The following is a 24,038-nucleotide window of genomic DNA, read 5'->3' as shown; positions in this document are numbered from 1 at the left end:
TTATCTACAGATTACTTTTAAGTAGGCTTCGCATCCGGGTCCTCGGGTCGGGTCTTATCGGATGTGGGTCTTTCGGGTCTTGTAAATTTATACCTATATAGGTATCTATAATTTTTCGGGATCGGTTATAGGTCGGATCTTGTCGTATCTGGGTTGGTTCGGGTCTATAATTCAAATACTTATAAAATACATGTCTAGGTTTTGAACTGATTGATCTATTCGGGTCGGTTTTTATCTCGGTTAAATTTTTGGGTCGGGTTTTGGGGTCCATGCTAAAATGCCTAGGTTTCTTTTTATGCTAGGGAAAGAGGAATATGAGTAAATGGGCCTAGTACAGGCCTAAGCTAAACTGAAGACCCAACGAGAAGGATAGTTAGGGCCCAAAACGAGGTCGAGATGAGACTCTCTATAAAGACCGTAAATCCCTAGATCTGGAAAACAAAATATCTTCATCGCCTCTCGAAAAACCTAGCTCAGCAGTCGCCATGTACGAATCCGCGAACAGAGTAATTCTTCTTCGATCCATATAGCTTTCTCAATGAACTGTTTCTTCTTGGTAGGATTTTTTTTTTTTCTGATTAGATCGATTGTTTTTTGATGCAAAGATTCCAAGATGCAGGTTTGTTTCTCTTTGCTGAGATTTGTATCTGTAATTAGATAGATCATGTGATGTTTATCTCACGGTGATTAATTAAGTCCTTTGCAACAGCGTTAGGAGAACTCGCGAGAGATCTAAGGCAGTCGCCATGGACGAATCCGCGATCAAAGTAATTATTCTTATCATCGTTTTCTGTTTCTCGAATTAGTTGTTTTTTCATAGCTTATTAGATGTTTAGTTACTTTTTAGGGTTTGGAAGTTCTGGAATTGAAAGGAAGTGATGCAGGGATTCGAAATAGCAGGTTCGTCTCTTTTTTGAGATTTGTATATCTAAAATTAGATTGATCATTAATTAATATCTATATATATATATATATAGCATTATTACGAGGATGGTGGTCAAGGGATACGACACCTCCCCTCCTACTCCTCCTAAGGAGGTTGTCGTAGAGGCTATGATAAAACACTTGGGATACGACACCTTCACTCCTACTCCTAGGGAGGTTGTCGAAGAGGCTCTGAGAAAACACTTCGCATCACGTGGAATAACGTTAATACATGTTGCTGTTCCCGAAGAAAACAGTCATATTCTCTGCAGGTTATGTGGCTTCTTGCTCCACTGGCTTGATTGCTCTGCTGCTGCTGTTGCTTAGTCTATATAATAATCTTTGTGTGTTTTTTTTTCTTTTACAGTCACGGCTTAATCTATGTTAATGAAGAATGTGAAGCAGAGGCGTTGAAGCTTGATGGAAGTGACATGGGAGGAGGACGTATTTTAGAAGTTGCGGCTTACCCTTTTGCCGACAATCACCTTGACCATATCTTTGCTCCTACCAAAGCCACAGAATGCCTAGAGCGCACGTAAATTAATTTCTCTTCTTATTTTATTAAATGGACAAGTGTATCCCATGTTGATCTCTTGCTATATATTCAGGTTGTATGTTACAGGATTTGATACTTGCCTTGCTAGCAAGGATGATATCAAGAAGATGGTACGTGGGCTGTTCCCTGGATGCGGTGGTTGTTATGTTCGTAGGGGCGGGTTTGTTCTCGTTTATATCCGTGGTCAAGATGATATTGACAATGCTCTGAAACTTAGCGGAGTTTCTGTGAGAGGCTTTAAAATTGCAGTTGATACGGTCCTCCCAATAGAAAGGGTGATCGTTGGCACACCCGCAAGTATGTTACCTTCTTCATTCTTTTCCTTTTCGAGAAAAAAAACTAAAGCTTTCACTCATTCGTCTGTTTGTTTGTTTCAGTGTATTTGCCTCCTCTGCCTCAGGGAAATCAGAAGACTATCATCACTACTGACTAGAAATCTCTCTCTCTCTCTCTCTAAATACTCTCTCATAATGCTCTCTCTTGTTATTAACTACTTGTCATGCAATGCCCCACGCACTTCGAGTGTTATGTCTTGTCTGGATTTTAAATGTTATGTTTTTATTCTTGTGTTCTGAGTTTTATGATAAAACATTGTAAAAACAATATGACAAACTTGGTTGTCCAATCAAGTTTTAGTAACTTAAAAACACTAAGCTTAATATCTATGTTTCCACGCTTTAAAAAGACTAACCTTAAACCGTTGATCATAGTTTGGTTTTTCAATTGGTGCTTTCGTTTGTAATGCATTTGAATCTTTCTAAAGTCTCTGAGACGCTTTGCTCTTGTGTTGTTACATCCCTCGCAGCGACTCTGGTCCCTTTCGGAATTGCGAACCATTACCCCACAGCTGCATCAAATCACATAAAAAAAGAAAAGAAAAAATTGGCACTCTAGGCTAGAAAACGACTCACTTGGTGTGTGACAACTCGGCACTTATAGATTCTCAATGTTTGGCATCTTCAAGCAAATTATTAATTGAAACATTAGACTCTTTTCTATCAATGGCACAAACCAAAATCTCCAACCCCTCCCCCCCCACCCCCCAAAGTGAACATTTGAAAATTGCAATGATTAAATTAAACCATTTTGTCTCTGCGGAAGTTGTGTTACTTCTTTCATTGCCAAAGAAACTGTTAAGCCATCTAGTAGGCATGGGCGTTCGGTGCCCCGCTCGATATCGGTCCGGGTGATTTGGATTTTCAGATTTTCGGTGTTATACTCATAAGTTCCATTCGGATTTTACTAATTATCGGATCGGGTTCGGTTCGGTTTCTTTCGGGTTTGATTCGGATCGGATGTAGCCATAGTTTAAAGTCGTCCAAAAATATATTTTTTAAACTTCAAAAATTGACAATTTTTTTTTTTCAAAATAAATAAATTATTTACAAATCTAATTAAAAACTAGTTAAACTATCTAAATTAGCTAAAAGGTATTCAAAATAACAAATAAAACAAACTACACAAATATTTTGAATACTCTAAAATATCTAAATCACCTTAAAATATATAAAAATATTAACATACTTAACTAATTTCGGATATTTTGGTAACCTAGTTCGGACTTCGGTTCGGTTCGGTTTATAACCAAACTCTCATAAGTCCTGTTCGGATATTTTTGTATAACAGTTCGGATTCGATTACGGTTTTCCCGGTTCGAGTTTAGGTTGGTACTTCGGGTTGAGTTAAAAACGCTCAGGCCTACCATCTAGGATGACTAGTAGCAACATAAGATTGTGTTAACCCTAGGTTAACCACGCTCTGCGCAATGAAAGCAGCACATCTGACCGAGTCCACCAACTCCACTTTCAACTCCCATAGTTCGAAAACCTGCAATTCCTCCATTACCTCCGAAGCTTCAAATTGCAGAGCCGACTAAACACGTGGTCTAACCACGGCTTTAAACAGATCGGAGAAAGAAGAGGCAAACATCACCTTTTGATATTTGAGACTTTTCATACTTTCCAACACCCACAAAAACACTTATAACTTGGCCTTCAACCTCGAACCAAACTTCGAGAAAGCTCTCCTACTATGCTGTAAGACCCCATCCTTATCATCTAAAACAATCCAAGCCGCCCTTGTTATTGAGCTTTCTCTGGAACACTCCATACCGACCTCACATCTCACCCAATCCTTTGGAGCTACAGATACCTGCGGCCTTTTTTCAGGCACATTTAAATCTTCTGCCACCTCCATTCTTCCATTTTTTTTCTCGAAATATTCTATATATTAGAAACAACATAGTCGTGATGGAAAGCATTTGTTAATACAATAGGAACATAGTTATGAAAAATATAAGAACTATTTTGGTCGGAATTCCTTGTCGCCATTAAATCTGCCGGCACATTACTTTCTCGTCTAACCCATTGTGTTCGACATGATGAAAATTTGCATTCCAGTTCCAGACTTCTCTCAAATAGTTATACATTCCAAAGCTAATTTTTCTTCCTGTGACCAGGTCGACCACATTTTTGCAACTTCCTTCACCCTTCTATATCCTTTTGCTTATGCTGATTGCATTGCAATGATTAAGGCTTTAAATTCTCCTTCCAAGGATGAGTGTGTTAGGTTGATACTTACACTCCCGGCTCCCCTAAATACACCTTCTGAATCTCTGAACAACCAGCCTACATCTGCCACATTAACGTTAGCTCTATATGAACCATCATAATTGCACTTGATCGAATTAGCCGGTGGTCTTTTCCAATTATTGCGGCGACGTTCTCCAGTTGCCATCGTGGTTGGAAGATATGTTGTGTCCCAAAGTTCACATGTTCAACGCTTCTTTTTGTTTTCCCAGACAACTTGGGTGACAAAACGCGTCTCACTGCACCATGAAAGAACTCATGAGCTCAAAATCTTCTTGTTAAGCCGTTTATTGGTGGTATCGCAGGTAAAAGTTTCAGGATCGTTGCGGTCTGCTTCTTGGGCATAATGTGTTGTTTTGGGAAATTACAGAAGCACACTACCTTTGATTTTTCTTCATTTGTTTTCTGTAAAACTTTTCTCCAGTGCTTATTAGTATAGATAAGGCTTATCTATAAGTTATACTTATCTAAGATATTTGATTAGTTAGAGTTATGTTTATCTCGTAGAGATTCTCTACTAATCCCTTGTATAAATATACATCTTGTGTTAATGAAATACAATAAGTTTACATAAACTCTATATGGTATCAGAGCATTTCTGATCCAGACCTAAAAATTTCTTTTCTTCTGATTTCTTTCTCTTCTTCTTCTTACGTTAAAATTTCTTTTCTTTCTCAAAAAACTCTTCCCCTCAAAGATGTCATCAGAATCTTCAATATCTTCAAAGACTGCAGAGTCGGCTCCTGTCTTTGACATAACCAAGAGTACTCTCATCTCTCTTAATATGTCTAACATCTGCAACAAACTTCATAACCTGGCGTCTGCAAGTTCAATCTCTTTTGGAAACTCATGAACTGCAGTGTTTCATTGATGAAACAGACAACGCTCCTTCTCAAAAACTTACAACTGAATCAGGCACGGAAGAACCAAATCCCAGCTTTGCTGCTTGGAACCGTCAAGATAAGATGTTATACAGTGCTCTACTAGGTTCTCTATCACTTGCTGTTCAACCTATTGTCGCCAGAGCTACTACAACTCGTGAGGTATTGAAGATCCTCGCTCAGACCTATGGAAAGCCGACGAGAGGTCACATCAAACAACTTAAACAACAGATCAAAATCACCAAGGGGACTAAGTCAATCAATGAATACATGCGCAGTATCATTGATAAAGCTGATAAGTTAGCTCTTCTTGGAGCAGCGTATGATCATGAAGATCTACTGGACATCATTACTGATGGACTAGGAGATGATTACCGTGCAGTTGTTGACATGGTCAATGGACGTGACACACCAATATCCATTGACGAACTTCATGAAAAGCTGATTGTTCGGGAACATACCTTGAACATCACTACTCCAGTCACAACTAATATTCCTACTCCAGTCACTGCTAATGCAGCTCAAGCTCGTCCTCAACAGAATCAAAGCTACTCTGCTCCTCGTGGTGGTTACCAAGGATCCTCTCGTGGTGGCTTCAGACCTCAACGTCCATATCTAGGGAAGTGTCAAATATGTGGAGTACAAGGACATGGTGCACGAAGGTGTCCTCAATATCAGCAACCACAACAGTATCAACCAATGACACAACCTGGATTCTATCAGCCGTCTTATAGAGGATCTCCACAATGGGCAGCTCCACATCTTCCTCTTCCAACACCATAGTGGCCGCAGCAAGCACACCATGTCACAACAAGTACTCCAGACATGTCTCAATGGCTACTGGATAGTGGAGGTTCTCATCACATTGCCAGCGACCTGAACAACTTGTCTCTTCATTCGCCATACAATGGTAGTCAAAACGTGATGGTTGGAAACAGTGCTAATCTTCCAATCACACATACTGGTTCAATTTTCCTTCCCTCTTCTCAACGAAATTTGAAACTCACGAATGTTCTTTGTGTACCTTCTATGCACAAGAACCTTATTTCTGTCAACAAGCTTTGTAAAGCTAATAATGTTTCTGTTGAATTGTGTCCATATGACTTTCAGGTGAAGGATCTACAAACGGGGACAACACTAGTAACCGGCAAGGCTAATGGCGGTGTGTATGAATGGCCGATGCTTTCCTCTTCTCCAATGGCCTTTTCTTCTTTTAAATCTTCCTTTTTGGATTGGCACTCTCGGTTGGGTCATCCTAATTTACAAACTCTTCGACATATGATTTCTAAGTTTTCTTTACCATTGTCTTCTTCTTTGTCATCTCATTTAAACTGCAATTCTTGTTCTATTAATAAAAGTCATAAACTTCCTTTTTCAAGTTCTTGTCTCATATCTAAAGCTCCTCTTGAAATAATTTTCTCAGATGTTTGGACCTCGCCATTAATTTCTGTGGATGGGTTCAAATATTTTGTTATCTTTGTTGATCATTTTACAAGATACATATGGTTTTATCCGATTAAAACAAAGTCCCAAGTGGCTCAGATTTTTCCTATCTTCAAAGCTCTAGTTGAAAATCGTTTTAAAACAAAAATTGTCACATTCTTCTCTGACAATGGAGGAGAGTTTCTTGCTCTTAAAAATTTTCTATCCTCTAATGGCATATCTCATATGACCACTCCTCCACATACTCCTGAACATAATGGAATTGCTGAGAGACGTAACAGACACATTGTGGAAACAGGTTTAGCTCTCTTGTCTCATGCAAACATGCCTTTGACGTATTGGACGTATGCTTTTGCTGCTGGCGTCTATCTGATAAACAGACTAACAACACTCTATAGTGCTGGCTTTGAGTTGCCTAACCAGAATGGTTGTCCCAAAGATTAGACGTTTTTTTTTGTTTTACTTCTGTTGCCATATTTTTTCTCTTTTCAAATTTTCTTGTGCGTCTGTATCAGATTTTTTTGGGAGTTAAAAATCTGTCTTAATCAGGGATATTAATAACAAGAAGATGGCTTATGGTATTAGTATATTTCTTGATACGATGTCTTGGTGAAGTCACAATTTATACAACTAGGTTGATGGTGTCGATTCTCTTAGTCTGAATTTGACCAAAGATTTTATTATAGTCAATGGAAAAAGCGAGCGAAGAAGTTTCTATAATTCTGAAACATTTGGCCGGTCGAACCGGGACCGTTCATTTAGGAGAAGAAACGTGTCAATATAGTATTGGCTGGTACTTTCTAGAACGGTACAGAATAAATACGCATGTTATATGTTCACTATTACGACGCGTTTTAGATTTTCCGGACGTTTGCCTTTATAAACCTCTCTGGGGAAGAAAGTCTCAGATTTGAGCATAGACAAACTTATTCCGAACTTGCTGGGGAAGAAAGAGCAGAGGTTTCCTTTCTATCTTTTATCGTGTGTTATCTCTCTCCCCCTAGTTTATCGCAATCTATTTAGCATCTTGGTTTCTTGATTTGGATTTTTTCTATTTGCGGATACTCCTTTTTATAGTTTGTACCGAATTATCTCTGGATTTGATCTTCGAAATTCTTGTAAACTTTTTTCAGAATCGCTTTTGGTTGTAGCTAAGATCTTAGATATGTCCGATTGTAAACTTGGTGCGGGGATATTGATTTTGAGCTTTGTAATTTTTTTTTCAGGTAGCTGACTCGTTTCACGGTTGTATACAGACTTGTATTTGAGAATGGCTTAGGTATGATTCCCTTTTTTTTTCATTTCTGTATTGAAGTTAATTGCGAGTTGATTAATTGTTAGTTTGATTGAATTGGTGAAATGTGTGATGTTGCAGAAAGCACACAAGGTCAATGTCTCTCTCTCTTGGACATATGATTACAAAGCTACATTTTGTGAAAGCTGAAAGTCTCAACCTTTTAGCTCCATAGTGTTGCATTAACTTAGACATTACTACATTAGGCTTACAATTACTTGATAGTCAGTCGCAGAACAGGGTGTGAGTTAATTATGTTAGATATTGACACGTTTGTTTGTATTCGTCATAACTAATGAATACTTGATTGTGTATAAGCTTTTGCTTTTGAATTGCTTTGCCTTCTATTCTTTTCGTATATGAGAGTCTTCTTCTTCGCTGTGTGAGCTGGTTTAATTAACATTGAGTATGTATCCCTTTGTCAGGCATACGGGGATAGTTGTGTATGGAAATGAGTACTTTTTTGGAGGAGGAATCCAACATTTGCCTGCTGGCACCACCCCATATGGAGCACCACTGCGAACTGTAGAGGTGGTTGACTCACATGTTCCTAAGGATGTGTTCGAGATGTACTTGGATGAGATCAGTCCACGTTACACTGCTGAATCCTACAATCTGCTTACTCACAACTGCAACAACTTCCTTCAGCAACGAGGTCGCTCAGTTTCTGGTTGGTTAAGGGTTTCCAGACTACATTCTTCAGCTTCCCAATGAGGTCATGAACAGCCCCATGGGTGGTCTTTTAAGTAAGTAGCTTATACTTTGCACCTCTTTGTCTTTAGCTTTTTGCTGATCTAGTTTCATCTCCTCTGCAGTGCCGATGATACAAAACCTGGAAACAACTCTAAGAGCTGGCGCTGTTCCTAACGCTCCCCAGTTTAGGCCTCAGACAGAACCTTTTGGAGCTTTTAGCAAGGATGAAGGTCCAAAACTACCGAACAAACCCAGTGAAAATCAAATCAAGTCTGAGAAGGCGTCCAAGTCTGAGGATGCCAAAACCTCAGTTCCAACTGAAAAAGCGTCACAGGTTTCTCAAGCTTCTTCTAATTAAGAGAAGGTGAAGGAGGATCCACTGGGTGATGCTAGGACCAAGATTCAGGAAGAGATCACGCGTGAATTTGCAGCTCTCATGGCACAAGGCAAACTAAGAGCAAGTGAGGCAGCCGTTATGGCGACAAAAGAGTGATGCAAAAGTATGGACATCTCAATGTATATGCTTAGTCTAATAAAACAGATTAAACGGTTTCTTTTGCTGTTGTATTGAATACGAGATTTTATTACTATTTTCCAGCTACATTCGTGTATCAATGTTCAATGATTTACAGATTAGATGTCAGAAAGTAAGAGAGCAAAAATATATAAGCATCATGGCTATTGAATTTGGAACAGTTAGGACACTTGGGTCTCTGAAGAATCTACTCTTATGCTACCCGACACAATCTGAGGAGGATCTGTGAACGATGTTACAGGCTCTAACTCAATAGATGTCTCTTTGGATCTGTGAAACACCTCTGCAGGAATATTGATTCCTGCAAAGCCAACCATTACAGCTGCAGCACCAATGAAGTCGGTGAAGCTTGGTTTGTTCCCTGATAAGCTGTCTACAATGGCCGCCAATGGAACCTGTATAGTCAGCCCAGCCGATGCCACTGTGGTTGTTGTCAAAAGTACAACCTTTGCCCATAGGTAGTCACTGAGTACATTATCTAATAAACCTGAAAACACCAAACACACATTCCAACATCAAATCCTAATGTATTACTTGCACCTTAAAGATTACAAACATATACCTTTGCCAACCACCAGACTTAACTGTTTCAAGGTTAGTGCGTTGAAGCGTTCTCGCTTTGTAAAGTTTAGTATCAGAGCAGCAGGCAAGAAGATAAAAAAGTTGAAGAGCCCTAGAAACCCAAGAAGCTGAGCCATACTGAACCGGCCGCTTCTTTCATCATCATCAGGAAGCTTCTTGCGTATAAGAGTGATGTAGACGGCGTAAAACACCATCAGCGAGAGAACATCTCCCAAAAGAGGGTTTTTAGCTGTTGCAGTCGAGTTTGATTCTGAGTCGCCAAGACTCACAATTATGGTACCAGACATACAGAGAAGCACACTGACGAGTTTCAACCACGTGAACTTTTCTCCCAAGAATATTAGTGACACCAGAAACGTGAATGGGCTTGATGAGCTGCTTAAGATAGTATTGGACTGCAGTTAACACAAAATACAAAAAAAATCAAGAGTAGTTTCAGAACATAGCAATAAAGATGAGTTTGCAGTGTTCTTACCGTAACTGTGGTGTACTTGAGAGAGAGATTGAAAGTAAGCTGAGCCAAGAACCAAAACAGACATATCACAAGGCTAACTTTAGCAACACGCATCCGTGTCCAACGTCCCTTCTCATCTAACCCTTTGCCACCACTATCGTTAACACCATCAACAACCTCAAGCTCTAAACTTTCCAATCCAGATTCAATCTCATCTCCATCCACTCTTGCAACAACCCCTGATTCTTCAGATTTCACATCACTTTGTCCAAGCAAAACAGCTTTCTCTGATTCTACCAATTCAAGCAAATGAGACCTTTTGTTTCTCCAAATGAGTAAACTTCCGTACGAATCTTCGAGGTAGCGACCGATCTCGAAGAGAGGAAAATAAACGACGAAGAGAGAGTTGCAAATGAAAGTGATCAAGAAGGGAGAGATGTCGGCGTCCACCACAGACTGGACTACGAAGCTGGCTGCGATCCAAATCGTGGCGACGGCGAATATGTATATCAGACCTAATACCCATCTCTATACTTCACTTGACATATCTCTTCGAATCGCAATTAGTTGGGATTGAGCTCAACGGATCTCACCTATCAAGATCAATGAAACGCATTGTGTTGGAGTAAGCTTGAAAAGGAAAGAAGATTGAGATGCAAGGCATTATCCTAATCCTACCGAGTTATGGAGATAGATACATAATATTATTAGGAGTTATCTAAAGTTACGTAATCTATTAGGATTAGGATAAACACAAGCTCTATATAAGTAGATGTCGTTTGTGTGACATACCTTAATAGAGTTTGGGGATTAAGCTTGAGTTTTCAGTTAGTTTCTCAAGTTAATAATAAGAGAGTTATACTTATTTGATCTTTGAATTCTATATTTGGTATCAGAGCACTAAGGTTCAGAAGAGATGAGTGGTGATATCGTCATGGCGACGAACTTGAATCCAAAGGAAGGAGGAGGATCTTCATCTATAAAGTGCCAAATGCTTAATTCAACAAACTATACAGTGTGGGCATTAAGGATGAAGATAGCTCTTAAAGTACACAAAGTCTGGGAAGCTATTGAAGATGAAGCAACCGAAGGAGAGAAGAATAACATGGCGATGGCGCTACTACTTCAATCTATACCGGAGGCGTTGATACTTCAAGTCGGCGAGCTTGATACATCGAAGAAGGTATGGGAGGCAATTAAAACCAGACACACCGGAGCTGAGAGAGTCAAAGAAGCGCGGTTGCAAACATTGATGAGTGAGTTTGATCGCCTCAAGATGAAAGATACAGAGCCAGTTGATGATTTTGGAGGCTAATTGGCTGAAATTGCATCAAAGTCTGCAGCCCTAGGTGTTAACATTGAAGAACTGAAGATGGTGAAGAAACTCTTAAGCGGTCTCCCACGGAGGAAGTACATCCATATTGTGGCATCATTAGAGCAAGTATTAGACCTAAATAATACTAGCTTTGAAGATATCATGAGTCGTATGAAGTCTTATGAAGAGAGGATACATGAGGATGAGGAACAATCTGATGATCAGCCAAAGCTAATGTATTCAAACGATGACTCGTGTGAAACACAAGTAACACATCTATCTCGTGACTACAACAAAGACCAACGTGATTACAATAGAGAGTACAGAGGACGTGGCAGAGGAGGAAGGTCTTATCACAGAGGGCGAGGCAGAGGAAGATACAATGGAGGCAGAGACACATCAAGGGTGATGTGTTATAGGTGTGATAAGATGGGACACTACGCCTCTAATTGCCCGGACCGCCTTCTCAAGCTACGAGAAACATTGGAGAATGACAATAGTGATACACAGGATGCAGACGAGCTAATGATGCACGAAGTTGTCTACCTCAATGAGAAGAATTGCTTGCCGGAGAAGTATGAAACAAATGATGATTCAAAGGACATATGGTACTTGGATAATGGAGCTAGTAATCATATGACTGGTGATAGGAGATATTTTTCAATGATGGACAAGACAATTACTGGAAAAGTGAGGTTTGGTGATGATTCACGAATTGACATCAAAGGAAAAGGTACTATCTTGTTTGTAGACATGAAGGGATAAGCAAGAAAGATGAATGATGTGTACTACATACCTGAGCTAAAAAGCAATATCATTAGCTTAGGTCAAGCAACGGAGTCAGGCGCGACATACGTTTGAGAGGAGAACACCTAACTATGCATGATCAACACGGGAGACTCCTTGTGAAGGCAAACAGGTCGAAGAATCGACTATATAAGGTACGGATGGGGATAAAAGACTCATCACAACTTCACCTGAGCGAGATAAGCGAGTCAAACAGATTGCATGCTAGACTTGGGCATGTCAACACTGCAACTATGAGGATCATGATACAAAAGGAACTTGTCAGCGGAGTCTCAAATGTCAACGTTATCAAAGATGTGTGCTCATCATGCTTGCTTGGGAAACACACAAGAAAGATGATCCCTCAGGTAACAACATACAGAGCAACCAGACCATTGGAGTTGATACACGGTGACCTCTCTGGTCCTATAACGCCAGGCACGATGGGAGGAAATAGATATATCTTTGTAGTCATCGATGACCACACAAGATACATGTGGATAAGTTTACTTAAGGAGAAAAGTGAAGCTTTTGACAAGTTTAAGAAGATGAGAGGAGTAATGGAACAAGAAACTGGAAGAAGCATAACAACATTCAGAAGTGATCGAGGTGGTGAGTTCATATCTCACGAATTCAACTCATACTACAAGGATAATGGCATCAAGAGGCATCTCACGGCTCCGTACACGCCACAACAGAACGGAGTGGTTGAGAGAAGGAACCGGACACTAATGGAGATGGCTAGGAGCATCTTGAAGCACATGCACATGCCTAATTACTTGTGGGGTGAGTCTGTGAGGCATGCGACGTATTTGATCAATCGAATAGCGACAAGATCTCTTCAAAACCAAACTCCTTATGAGGTACTGCGAGGAAAGCGACCAAACATAAGCCACCTACGCATATTTGGATGCATCTGCTAAGCCAAAGTTGAGAAACCACACCTGAGAAAGCTAGATGACCGGTCTAGACTGCTTGTTCATCTTGGAACAGAACCTGGTTCTAAGGCGTACAGATTGCTTGACCTAGAGAAGAAAAGAATAACAGTAAGTCGTGATGTAGTGTTTGATGAAACCAAAGGATGGAACTGGAAGAGGATTGACGGAGAGCTAAGAAGCTATGACGACTTCAACGTGGTACTGGGAGGGTTTGGGAACCATGGGCTAGCAAAACCATCTGATCAAGCCCACGGCCAAGCACTAGAACAAGGTAGCAGCAGCAAAGAGGAAGAGATCCAACATGATGAAGCTGAGACTATGGATACAAATACAGTACATATTGAAGAAGAGGATGAAAGTGATCACGAGACAAGAGAGCTCCCAAGACGAAGTGAAAGACAAACATCAAGACCAAGATATCTTGAGGACTATGTCTTGGTCGCTGATGAAGAAGGAGAGATGATCCTGCTGTGCCTTAGTGAAGAGCCAAGAAACTTCGAAGAGGCAAGACAGCTGAAGGAATGGATAGAGGCTTGCAAGGACGAACTACAGTCCATTGAGAAGAACAAAGTATGAAGTCTAGTTGATCTTCCAGAGGGTGTGAAGCCGATAGGACTGAGATGGCTGTTTAAGATAAAATTTAACTCAGATGGAACCATCAAGAAGTACAAGTCACGCCTAGTGGCTAAGGGATATGTGCAGCAGTATGGGATAGACTACAAGGAAGTCTTTGCGCCTGTGGCTCGACTTGAAACAATTAGGCTACTGGTGAGTATTGCAGCAACTAGAGGATGGGAGGTTCATCATCTAGATGTTAAAACTGCGTTTTTGCATGGAGATTTGAAAGAGATAGTCTATGTGACTCAACCAGAGGGTTTTGAAGAGAAAGGAAGTAAGAAGAAGGTGTACAAACTCCACAAGGCACTGTACGGATTGAAGCAGGCTCCTAGGGCGTGGAACAACAAACTCAACGGGATCCTACTTGAGTTAGGGTTTACAAAGTGTTCTAAGGAACCCTCTGTCTACAGAAAGACGGTCAAGGCTAGCATACTTGTGGTGGCGGTGTATGTTGATGACTTGTTCATCACTGGAGCAAGCTCGAAGATCATCAACGATTTCAAATCAGAGATGGCTTCCAAGTTTGATATGAGTGATTTAGGAAAGTTGAGCTACTACCTTGGGATAGAAGTATGCCAAGAAGAAGGTCATATAACTCTGAATCAAAGGAGATACGCGCTAAGAATCTTGGAAGAAAGCGGTATGAAGAACTGCAACATGTTACATATACCTATGGAACATGGCTTGAAACTTGAGAAATCAATTGAAGAAGAAGACATAAATGCAACGAGTTACCGGAGAAACGTTGGGTGCCTGAGATATCTACTCCATACTAGGCCGGATCTGTCATACACTGTGGGAGTCCTTAGTAGATATATGCAGAGCCCTAAGACGTCACATGGAGCAGCTATGAAGCATGTTCTCAGGTATCTACAAGGGACTACATCACTCGGACTTGTCTTTACTCGATCAACACCAGAGGTTCCTAGACTTATTGGCTATAGTGATAGTAGTCACAATGTTGACCCCGATGATGGGAGAAGTACAGCAGGGCACATATTCTACCTTGGAGAGAGCTTGATCACGTGGTGCTCTGCCAAGCAAGAAACCGTCGCGCTCTCAAGCTGTGAAGCTGAGTTCATGGCTGGAACAGAGGCGGCTAAACAAGCCATATGGCTGCAGGATTTGCTAAGCGAAATCACCGAGGAACCAGTGCAGAAAGTGCTGATCAGGATAGACAATCAGTCAGCTATATCACTTACTAGAAACCCGGTTTTTCACGGAAGGAGCAAACAGATACACTCACGTTACCACTTTATACGTGAATGTGTGGAAAGGGGACAGATCGTTGTGGAACATGTCTCAGGTGATCAACAGAAAGCGGACATCCTAACTAAAGCTCTAGGGAGAATCAAGTTCAGAGAAATGAGAGATTTGATTGGGATGCAAGAAGTGACAAGAGAAAATTTCAAGCTTAAATGGGAGACTGTTGGAGTAAGCTTGAAAAGGAAAGAAGATTGAGATGCAAGGCATTATCCTAATCCTACCGAGTTATGGAGATATATACATAATATTATTAGGAGTTATCTAAAGTTATGTAATCTATTAGGATTAGGATAAACACAAGCTCTATATAAGTAGATGTCGTTTGTGTGACATACCTTAATAGAGTTTGGGGATTAAGCTTGAGTTTTGAGTTAGTTTCTAAAGTTAATAATAAGAGAGTTATACTTATTTGATCCTTGAATTCTATACATTGTACAGAGGATGAATCAAAGATCTCTCGCAGCGTAAACTAGTCAATAGAGATCTAGCTAAACCATGTGGAAGATGAATTGCGATTCAAAGTGGAATCAGAGAATCAGCGCGAAGGGGAGAACGAGCGAGCAAGAGAGAGGGAGGGAGAGAGAGTTTGGCGGATGTTTTGAGCTTGAATATAGGCTTTATTATCGGCTCATCTTGGGATTTCTTATCAGCCCATCTTGGAATTTCTTATTAGCCCAATTATGTTTAAGGCCTTTCAGGTATACATACTGACTAGATAAGATATTTTTGTTGTTTTTCGTTTTCTTTCGTCACGCGTTTTGTATTATTATTAAGTTTTTGTATTATTTATATAGATCAGTGTTTTTAAAACCGGATCGACCTGATGGTTGGATCGGGTTCGACCATGAACCAGTCATGTAATCGGGTTGAGTCTAATAATTGATTCAACCATAGGCCGATCACGTAGCTGGATTGAGTTTCAAAATTATTGAATTGAATAGAAACCATTAAAACCATCAAAAATCTAAAAACTAATAACATGAAGAAAAAAAACTAGATTATATTTACATATTTTATATTAAAATTTTATTTATATTTTAATTAATTATCATATTTATTAATATTACTTTTAAATTTATATATTAAAATAAATTAAATCAAATTATTGAATCAGGTTTGACCGGTCAAACCACATTGAACTGCGAGCCAAATAATTTTAGGTTTACCTTCCGGTTCGAACGGTTTTAAAAACATTGATATAGAGTCAAGAGACAACATATACTAACTCTCTTGTTTGCTTGTGTTATGGTGATTATGCGTTGCTATATAACTGATCTTTGTAGCCTTCCATGGACATATATAAAAGCTTTACTTATATTTTGACTAGAAACACAATATAAGTTAACTATAAAACAAAGTTTATTTTTTGACTAAAATATAAAACAAAGTTTATCCACGCTCAAATCTGAAACCAAGACTATAATCCATGAAAATCTGCATTCCCGAGCTATGAAAACCCAGCTGGAATATACACATTGAAACGAACACTGAATCTTACAACACAAGAAGAAGGTAACAAACTGCTATCACTAGTCTCTGAAACTTTCAAAAAAAAAAGATGAAAACAACCAAATCCAATATTAAATCAAGAAGACAAAGATATGCAAAAAATTTAAAATCAAGAAGCACTTGGTTTCCTGGAATGTGCTGCACTTGGGGTTACGGGACTGTGCTGCACTTGGATTTAGGGACTGTGCTGCACTTGTGTTCCTAGAATATGCCCTTGAAGCAACTCCCCACTCCATCGCCTCCGCCACAGCTCTCTCCCGTTCCTCAGCCGTCACAGGGCCCTCACCGGAGGGTTCAGCCGTCTGCTGAGGAGGAGGAACGTCGTCGTAGTGTGGAACAGAGATAGAGCCATCAGGAGCAGTTCCCAAGAAACCGAGAGCGGTCACAACGTCGCTCATGAGTGGCCGTACAGTTGCCTCTTCCTCTAAACACATGGCCGCAACCGCCACGGCCTGGTTAAGTGCTTTCTTCGGGAACACTCCTTCCAAACTTGGATCCGCTAACTCCGGGAATCTACTCGGTTCTTTGAACACAGGTTGTGCCTAAAAAACAACAAGAACTTTAATGTTAAATAAGGCCGGATCTGAAAATTTAGGGACCGTAAAGGAGAAAACATAGAATGAGCGTGGGGTAATAATTTTGTTGATACGATATGAAGGGCGCTACAACAAATAGTACTACATTCTTGATCATAATTTGAGCCAAGGCCAAAACTCACCCAAGTTCATCTTTGGGCCTGGTTGTGTCAATAACTCTTCGTCCAGTTATCAACTCCAACAACACAACTCCAAAGCTGTAAACATCAGATTTAATGGTTAACTGACCGGTTCTTTGATACTCTGGAGCACAGTACCCGTAAGTTCCCATTACTCTTGAAGACACATGTTGCTTGTCTCCGACAGGACCTAGCTTTGCAAGCCCAAAATCGGATAACTTGGCGTTGAAGTCACTGTCCAAAAGGATGTTAGCTGCCTTGAGATCTCTATAGATCACCGGAGGATCTGCCTTGTCATGCAAGTATTCAAGACCCATCGCGGCTCCTAGGGCAATTCTGGTCCTTGTGTCCCAATCCAACGGTACTTGATCAGGTGTTAGATCTGTAAACATTACAATCAACAATCAAATACAGTGCAGAGGATCCTTTTCATCTGATCAATGTCAATGAATTTTGGGCTACTTGCCACAGTGGAACTTCCTCCAACACAGCTTCTTTCAACTGTTAACCATTTGCAATAAGACAAAAAAAAGCATCAGAAAAAATGTTATAAATCAATCAACTAAGTAGTATTAACCTGTAGAAGTTGATCTCCCAGGGGGTCTTGGAGGCAACTTGGAACTCGGATTTCCCATAAAGCTACAAGATGCTTCGTTTGTGTCTAAGCTCGTGCCTGTACACACAACTTGTACCTCTGCATCTGTAACTTCTGAAGTAGAAGAAGATGTTGCCACTTTGGGAGAACTTGCCCTTTCCTTCTTTATCTGTTTGATATTCTCCACCTTGAAAATAGGAAAAGAAACCACACTTGTCAGCACAATAAAACAAACTTTTTTATCAATATAAGAAGCAGCATTGTGTGTATATATATATATATATATATATATATATATATATATATATATATATAACAACCTGGATTTTTGCTGCATTGAAGCAGCGTGAGTAAGAATCCTCGCAGGTAACGTTTGTGATATCATTAAGAACAGCTCGCCTCTTAGGTGCATTATTGGATTTCTTATCATCCAAGGCTGTTCTTTTACTGTTTGCTCTCAGAACCCTTTCCTGGTTGATCACTGTAGTAGTAGCAACCACTTCTGAAAGATTAGAAGAAGCACGCAGAGCAGAAGCAAGGGCACGAGTTATAGGGCGAGAATGGAGCGGTATGGTGTTTCCAGAGACGGCTTTCTCATTCCCCATGGTTAGAAACCCTGCTGAGACTGAGATGATCCAACAACAACGCTTTTGATTCGTCTTAGCTGAGAAGATCAGCTTTCAACTAGAGATCTGTGGAATTGAAGTAGATGATCAGTGATATGAAGAAGAGACAGATCTATATATCAAGGTAAAACAGAGAAGCAATGCATATAATATGTTGGGAGGAACTGTTTAGTCCAAAAAATGAAAGTTGATCTAATCAGACACAGACACAGTGATCTTTCAGGAGACAAGCCAAGAATTGCATTAGAAACTAACTTTCCCAAGGAAAAATTGATTAGAAAACCAAAGTCTCAAACTTTTCTCATTTACTAAGAAAAATCCAAACGGTATTAGCAGGAAAACCCTCAGGGCCGCATCAAACCATGAATTAAAAAAAAAAAATCACAAACTCGCAGCAGATTTAGGGAAAGTAGTATTCCATAATCTAAGTTTTTTAAAAACAGAATAATGTGTATATTACCGATTAAAAATCGGAATTTTTAAAAGGAAGAGTAGAAGTACATTAAAGCTTCTCTCTTTCTTCTTCTTCTTCTTCTTCTTCTAGGAAGCATCCACTTTTCCTGAGGAGACAGACCCCATGAGATAAATGTGGAGCTGTAAGATCTCACAAAAAAACCTTATTCATGTTGTAACAATTGCGAGAAGAAACGGATGCGGAAACAGATGAATAAAAGCGATGTAACAACGACACAGAGATTTAACGTGGTTCACCAACTTGGCTACGTCCACGGGCAAAGAGAAATCTTATTATTGGAGGCGTATTGAGTTTACAGAGTGCAAGTTCAGGGTTACTTCGAATACAAGATATATATAGTAACATCTCGCATCTAAAACCCTAGACTAAACGGATTCATGGGCTTAAGCCCACGATCAGATGTAACATCCATAATAACTTGATGCAACGCTCTTGATGCAACCGAATCGGTATGATGTATGTGATGTAACATCCATCGCCTAGATGTAACATCCAGATTCAAGGCATATCAACAATTCTCCACCTTGACTTGAATCTTCTCAATAACAGATGTACCAGATGCACCTTCAAGTGTCAGATGTACTAGATGCGTTTTTCTGCGCCAGATGTACAAGATGCGCCATCAGCGCCAGATGTACAAGATGCACTTTCAAGTGCCAGATGCGCCATTAACGCCAAATGTACCAGATGCGTTCTTCAACGCCAAATGTACCATCGCTCTCTTTGCCTCAGATGTCACTTCGGACCAGATGTGTTGCTATGACGAACCAGACGCCCTTTAACGGCCAGATGCTCAACTAGAGCCAGACGTTCGTCATCAGCCGGATATCCCAACGGACTGGATGTCCCAACGGACCAGATGTCCCAACGGACCAGACGCCCCAACGGGCCAGATGTCCCAACAGACCAGATGTCCCAATGGACTAGACGCCCCAACGGGCCGGATGTCCCAACAGACCAGATATCCTTGCGGACCAAATGTCCTTGCAGACCAGATGCCCCAACGGGCCTGATGTCCTTGCGGACCAGATGTCCATGCGGACCAGATGCCCCAACGGGCCGTTCGCCCCAACGAGCCAGATGTCCTTGCGGACCAGAAGCCCTAACGGGCCAGATGTCCTTGCGGACCAGATGCCCCAACGGGCTAAACCATATACATGGTGAGATGAACATTTGCAGTGCACAGAATACTGATAGGTTCATCTGAAGACATCACGAACCTTGTCAACACCTCATTAATGTAGGCCTTCTGTGACAAGAACAACTCATTCTCCCTATCTCTGAAGATCTTCATCCCTAAAATCTTCATTGCTGCACTCAAATCATTCATCTCAACTTCAAAACCCAGAAGCTCCAGCTTCTTGATGTCACACTTCTCTTCAGCTAACAACATGTCATCCACGTAGAGTACCAAACAGATGAACGTCACATCCTTCAACTTACTCATGCAGACACACCAATCATAAGGACTTCTAATGTAGCCCAACTTGATTATATAGCTGTCGAATCTCTTGTACCATCCTCTGAGAGACTGCTTAAATCTACAAAGTGACTTCTGAAGCGTACACACATAGTCATCCTTTTCAAGAACTCGACAACCATCTGGCTGAGTCTTGTATATCTCCTCTAGCTCTCCATGAAGATACACTGTCTTCACATCAAATTTCTCAAGCTCTAAGTCCTTACGTGCTACCAGCGTTAGCAACACTCTGATGGACGTATGTCTGACCATCGATGAGAATATCTCATTGTAGTCTACTCCATCTCTCTGACTGAAACTTCTTGCAACAATCCGAGCTTTATACTTAGCTCCTTCTGCCAGTGATGCTCCATCCTTAAACATGAAGACCCACTTGCATGTAACATCCCTTTTCTCCGATGGTAATGTGGCCAGGTCCCATGTATGATTCTTCTGATGAGACTCCACGTCTCTCGTTGCAACATGCCATTTCTCAGACTCGGGACTAGAAACAGCTTCCATGTAAGTAGATGACGCATCCACTTCCTCTGCAACCTGAAGTGCATAACCCACCATATCCTCGAAGCGATATCTCTCTGGTGGCCTGACATCAATCCTTCTTGGTTGATCTTTCAAGATGCTACGCTCTGTAGCATCAAACGGTTGAATCTTCGTAGACTCCAACTGAACATCTTCTACACGCTCCTCTTGATTTTCTGTGTGTGCCTGCACATCGATCACTTCATGATCATCTTGCAGCTCCACCTGTTTATCAGTGCTACACTTTTCTGCTTCTGAACTGGACCTTGAGCTTCTAACCATAGATGCTTCATCGAAGACACCATTCCTGCTTAGAACCATTCGGTTTTCTGATGGAGACCAGACCATGTATCCTTTGATTCCATCACCGTAGCCCATAAACACTCTTAAAAGTGAATATTCAGCAGATCTACCTGACCACACCTCAGAAGGTATCATGCACTCGATGCCTATGTGGGGAACAAGATTTATCAAGTAGCAAGCCGTGTTAACTGCTTCAGCCCAAAACCGCTTCTCCAAACCAGCACTCGAGAGCATGCACATCGCTCTGTCTAGCATTATCTGGTTTATCCATTTTGCAACACCATCTTGCTGTGGTGTTCCCCTGTCTGTAAGATGCTTGGCAGATGTTGCATCCTTACAAAATTGTTTTAACTCTTTCGAGCAGAGTTCCAAACCAATATCAGAATGAAGCATATCTTGCTTCGATAGATGTTGCATCCCACGCTCACCTATATGTCCAAGCCTCATATGCCACAGCTTAGTCATATCTTCCTCTGAGATCTCTGGTGATGCAACATTTGCTGAACCTGTAACGGTAGTACCCTTCAGCAAATATAGAGTACCGTTCATGAAACCCTTCAGAATCACATCAGAACCCTTGCAGACATTCAGAACTCCATCACCACCCGAATATTTGAACCCTCTACTGTCCAGAAGACTCATGGATATCAAATTCTTCATCATTGATGGAACATGCCTAACCTCGTTCAATGTGCAGAATCTACCATCATGTGTCTTGAGCTTGATTGAGCCGATCCCATCAATCTTGCAGACAAAATCATTTGCCATCTTAATCTTGCCGTCAAGTACCTCTGTGTACTTCGAAAACCACACTCTCCTCGGTGTCATATGGTAGGATGCTCCTGTATCCAGAACCCACACATCAGAAGAGTGTGTGTGTCCGTGCACAACAAGAGCGATGTCACTATCAGACTTGGCTTCATCCTCAGCTACTGCAGCAGATCCAGACTGTTGCTCCTTCTTCTTCTTGGGACAGTCTGACTTCCAATGTCCCTTCTCTTTGCAATAGTTGCAAGTATCAGTTGGCTTAGGACCTCTTGGAAACGATTTTATGTCTTTCGACTTCCTTTTGTTCCCATGTCCCTTCACACCACTGACAAACAATCCCGAAGCTTGATTGTCTGTCCCTGAGCTGGATGCCTTATGGCGTAATTCCCGACTGTGAAGCGCCGACCTAACTTCTTCCAGTCTCACTGTACCTTTGCCAACAATGAACGATTGCACGAAGTTCTCAAAAGAGTTCGGCAAAGATACCAACAGGATTAGAGCAGCGTCTTCATCCTCCACCTTAACATCGATGTTACGCAGCTCCAGTAATATCGAATTTAACTTGTCAAGATGGTCGCGAAGCTCAATACCTTCTTGGATAAGCAAGGCAAAGAGGCGTTGCTTCAGAAGTAGCTTGTTCGTTAGAGATTTTGTCATGTACAAGCTCTCCAACTTCTGCCACAAACTAGCAGTAGTTTTCTCATCCGACACTTCGATGATGATCTCGTCTGCTAGACACAACAAAATTGTTGAGAACGCCTTCTCTTCTAGAGTCTCCAAATCAGCTGCTTCAGATTTCTTCTCTGACAATGGTCCCCAGATGCCTTGTTGCTTCAACAACGCCTGCATCTTAATCTGCCAAAGACTGAAGATATTTCTCCCATCAAACTTGTCGATCTTCGCTCTTATTCCAGACATCTTCTCACTAGATCACAACCCGAAGCTCTGATACCAGTTTGTTGTAACAATTGTGAGAAGAAACAGATGCGGAAACAGATGAATAAAAGCGATGTAACAACGACACAGAGATTTAACGTGGTTCACCAACTTGGCTACGTCCACGGGCAAAGAGAAATCTTATTATTGGAGGCGATATTGAGTTTACAGAGTGCAAGTTCAGGGTTACTTCGAATACAAGATATATATAGTAACATCTCGCATCTAAAACCCTAGACTAAACGGATTCATGGGCTTAAGCCCACGATCAGATGTAACATCCATAATAACTTGATGCAATGCTCTTGATGCAACCGACTCGGTATGATGTATGTGATGTAACATCCATCGCCTAGATGTAACATCCAGATTCAAGGCATATCAACAATTCCAAGGAAGAATGAATCAATTCACATTTTATTTTATCCAAGAAAACAAACAGACCCACTCGGAAAACCCAAAAGGATGCTTCAAAATATAGGAAAAAATAACACATCGGAATATCGTCGTCTCTGCAAACCCATCAACAAAAGATGCAGATGCGCGTGCAAACAACAGAACATTGAAAAAAAACCCAGAGAAGATAGAGACAGACTGCGATAGGAACTTACGACGCTCCAGAAACTTCTTCTTCCAAAGGAGATAAAAAGATATTTTCTTTTATTTTGGGGGAAAGAAAGGAGCTTTGGGGGAGAGCAGATGGAGAGAAAGTAAATGTATAGTGAATTTTGCTTTATGCAAAGGCAGGAGAAAGGGAAAGAAAGGAGCTTTGTCTGTCTGTGGAAGTGAGCGGGATTTATCAGCGAGTGTTTTTTAAAGATATTAATTAAATATATGTCACTCACCTTTTTAAGATTAGAAACTTTTTTTTGCCATCTATTAGATTAATAAAAGGTTCAAACAGAGTTTTACACACAAAATTAGCAAAAGTATACAACCTTTCTGAAGTCATAAGCCGGCGTAGAAACAAGATACTACCCAGAAACAAGGACTGAAGCAAACACTTACCCTCAAGAAACTAACTTAAACTAAAGAGAACAAGATAACTAAGCGCCAAAGGAGAATAACCATACAATCAAGGAAGGGGAAGCAACCAGCGTTAGAAGCAGGATTGATCGAGAAAGCGTAGCAGGCCTATATTATTCGGGTTGAAGGAGGAACCACGAACAAACACCCCACTTACCATTGCTTCACCTCAAAGAAGCCAAAGAAACATCAAATTACAACCCGAGCAGCCAA

At 40.8% G+C, this 24,038-nt stretch overlaps 3 protein-coding genes and 1 pseudogene across 5 annotated transcripts; 2 read left to right on the top strand and 2 right to left on the bottom strand.

Moving 5' to 3' along the window:
* Nucleotides 1-358: 358 nt before the first annotated feature.
* Nucleotides 359-2,139, top strand: BNAC07G01360D. 3 transcript variants are annotated; one of them, XM_013888104.3, is made up of 8 exons: nucleotides 453-506; nucleotides 606-619; nucleotides 710-767; nucleotides 848-900; nucleotides 978-1,196; nucleotides 1,292-1,459; nucleotides 1,533-1,777; nucleotides 1,858-2,139. In XM_013888104.3, exons 1-8 carry the CDS (start codon nucleotides 486-488, stop codon nucleotides 1,911-1,913), a joined length of 834 nt encoding a protein of 277 aa, XP_013743558.2. In that variant the 5' UTR covers nucleotides 453-485; the 3' UTR covers nucleotides 1,914-2,139. The 3 variants fall into 3 exon arrangements, with proteins under 3 accessions (XP_022562261.1, XP_022562262.1, XP_013743558.2); XM_022706540.2 differs by lacking the exon at nucleotides 606-619 and having other exon boundaries at nucleotides 359-506; XM_022706541.2 differs by lacking the exon at nucleotides 606-619 and having other exon boundaries at nucleotides 446-506; nucleotides 837-900.
* A 5,955-nt stretch (nucleotides 2,140-8,094) lies between these two features.
* LOC125590351 lies at nucleotides 8,095-8,737 on the top strand. Its single transcript, XM_048763892.1, has 2 exons — nucleotides 8,095-8,341; nucleotides 8,502-8,737. Exons 1-2 carry the CDS (start codon nucleotides 8,095-8,097, stop codon nucleotides 8,735-8,737), a joined length of 483 nt encoding a protein of 160 aa, XP_048619849.1.
* A 338-nt stretch (nucleotides 8,738-9,075) lies between these two features.
* Nucleotides 9,076-12,940, bottom strand: LOC106446393 (annotated as a pseudogene).
* A 2,334-nt stretch (nucleotides 12,941-15,274) lies between these two features.
* On the bottom strand, nucleotides 15,275-18,297 carry LOC106449761 (probable serine/threonine-protein kinase PBL26). The gene is made up of 4 exons (XM_048763891.1): nucleotides 18,013-18,297; nucleotides 17,675-17,879; nucleotides 17,136-17,479; nucleotides 15,275-16,924 (listed from the first exon to the last, which is right to left on the bottom strand). The coding sequence occupies exons 1-4, from the start codon at nucleotides 18,295-18,297 to the stop codon at nucleotides 16,454-16,456; spliced, it is 1,305 nt and encodes a 434-aa protein (XP_048619848.1). The 3' UTR covers nucleotides 15,275-16,453.
* Between the last annotated feature and the right edge of the window lie 5,741 nt (nucleotides 18,298-24,038).

The sequence above is a fragment of the Brassica napus genome, chromosome C7 (assembly GCF_020379485.1).
Source record: "Brassica napus cultivar Da-Ae chromosome C7, Da-Ae, whole genome shotgun sequence".
In the NCBI taxonomy this organism is placed as follows: domain Eukaryota; kingdom Viridiplantae; phylum Streptophyta; class Magnoliopsida; order Brassicales; family Brassicaceae; genus Brassica; species Brassica napus.
The sequence above is the reverse complement of the archived record's forward strand: the minus strand, read 5'-3'. Positions and strand labels throughout refer to the sequence as shown.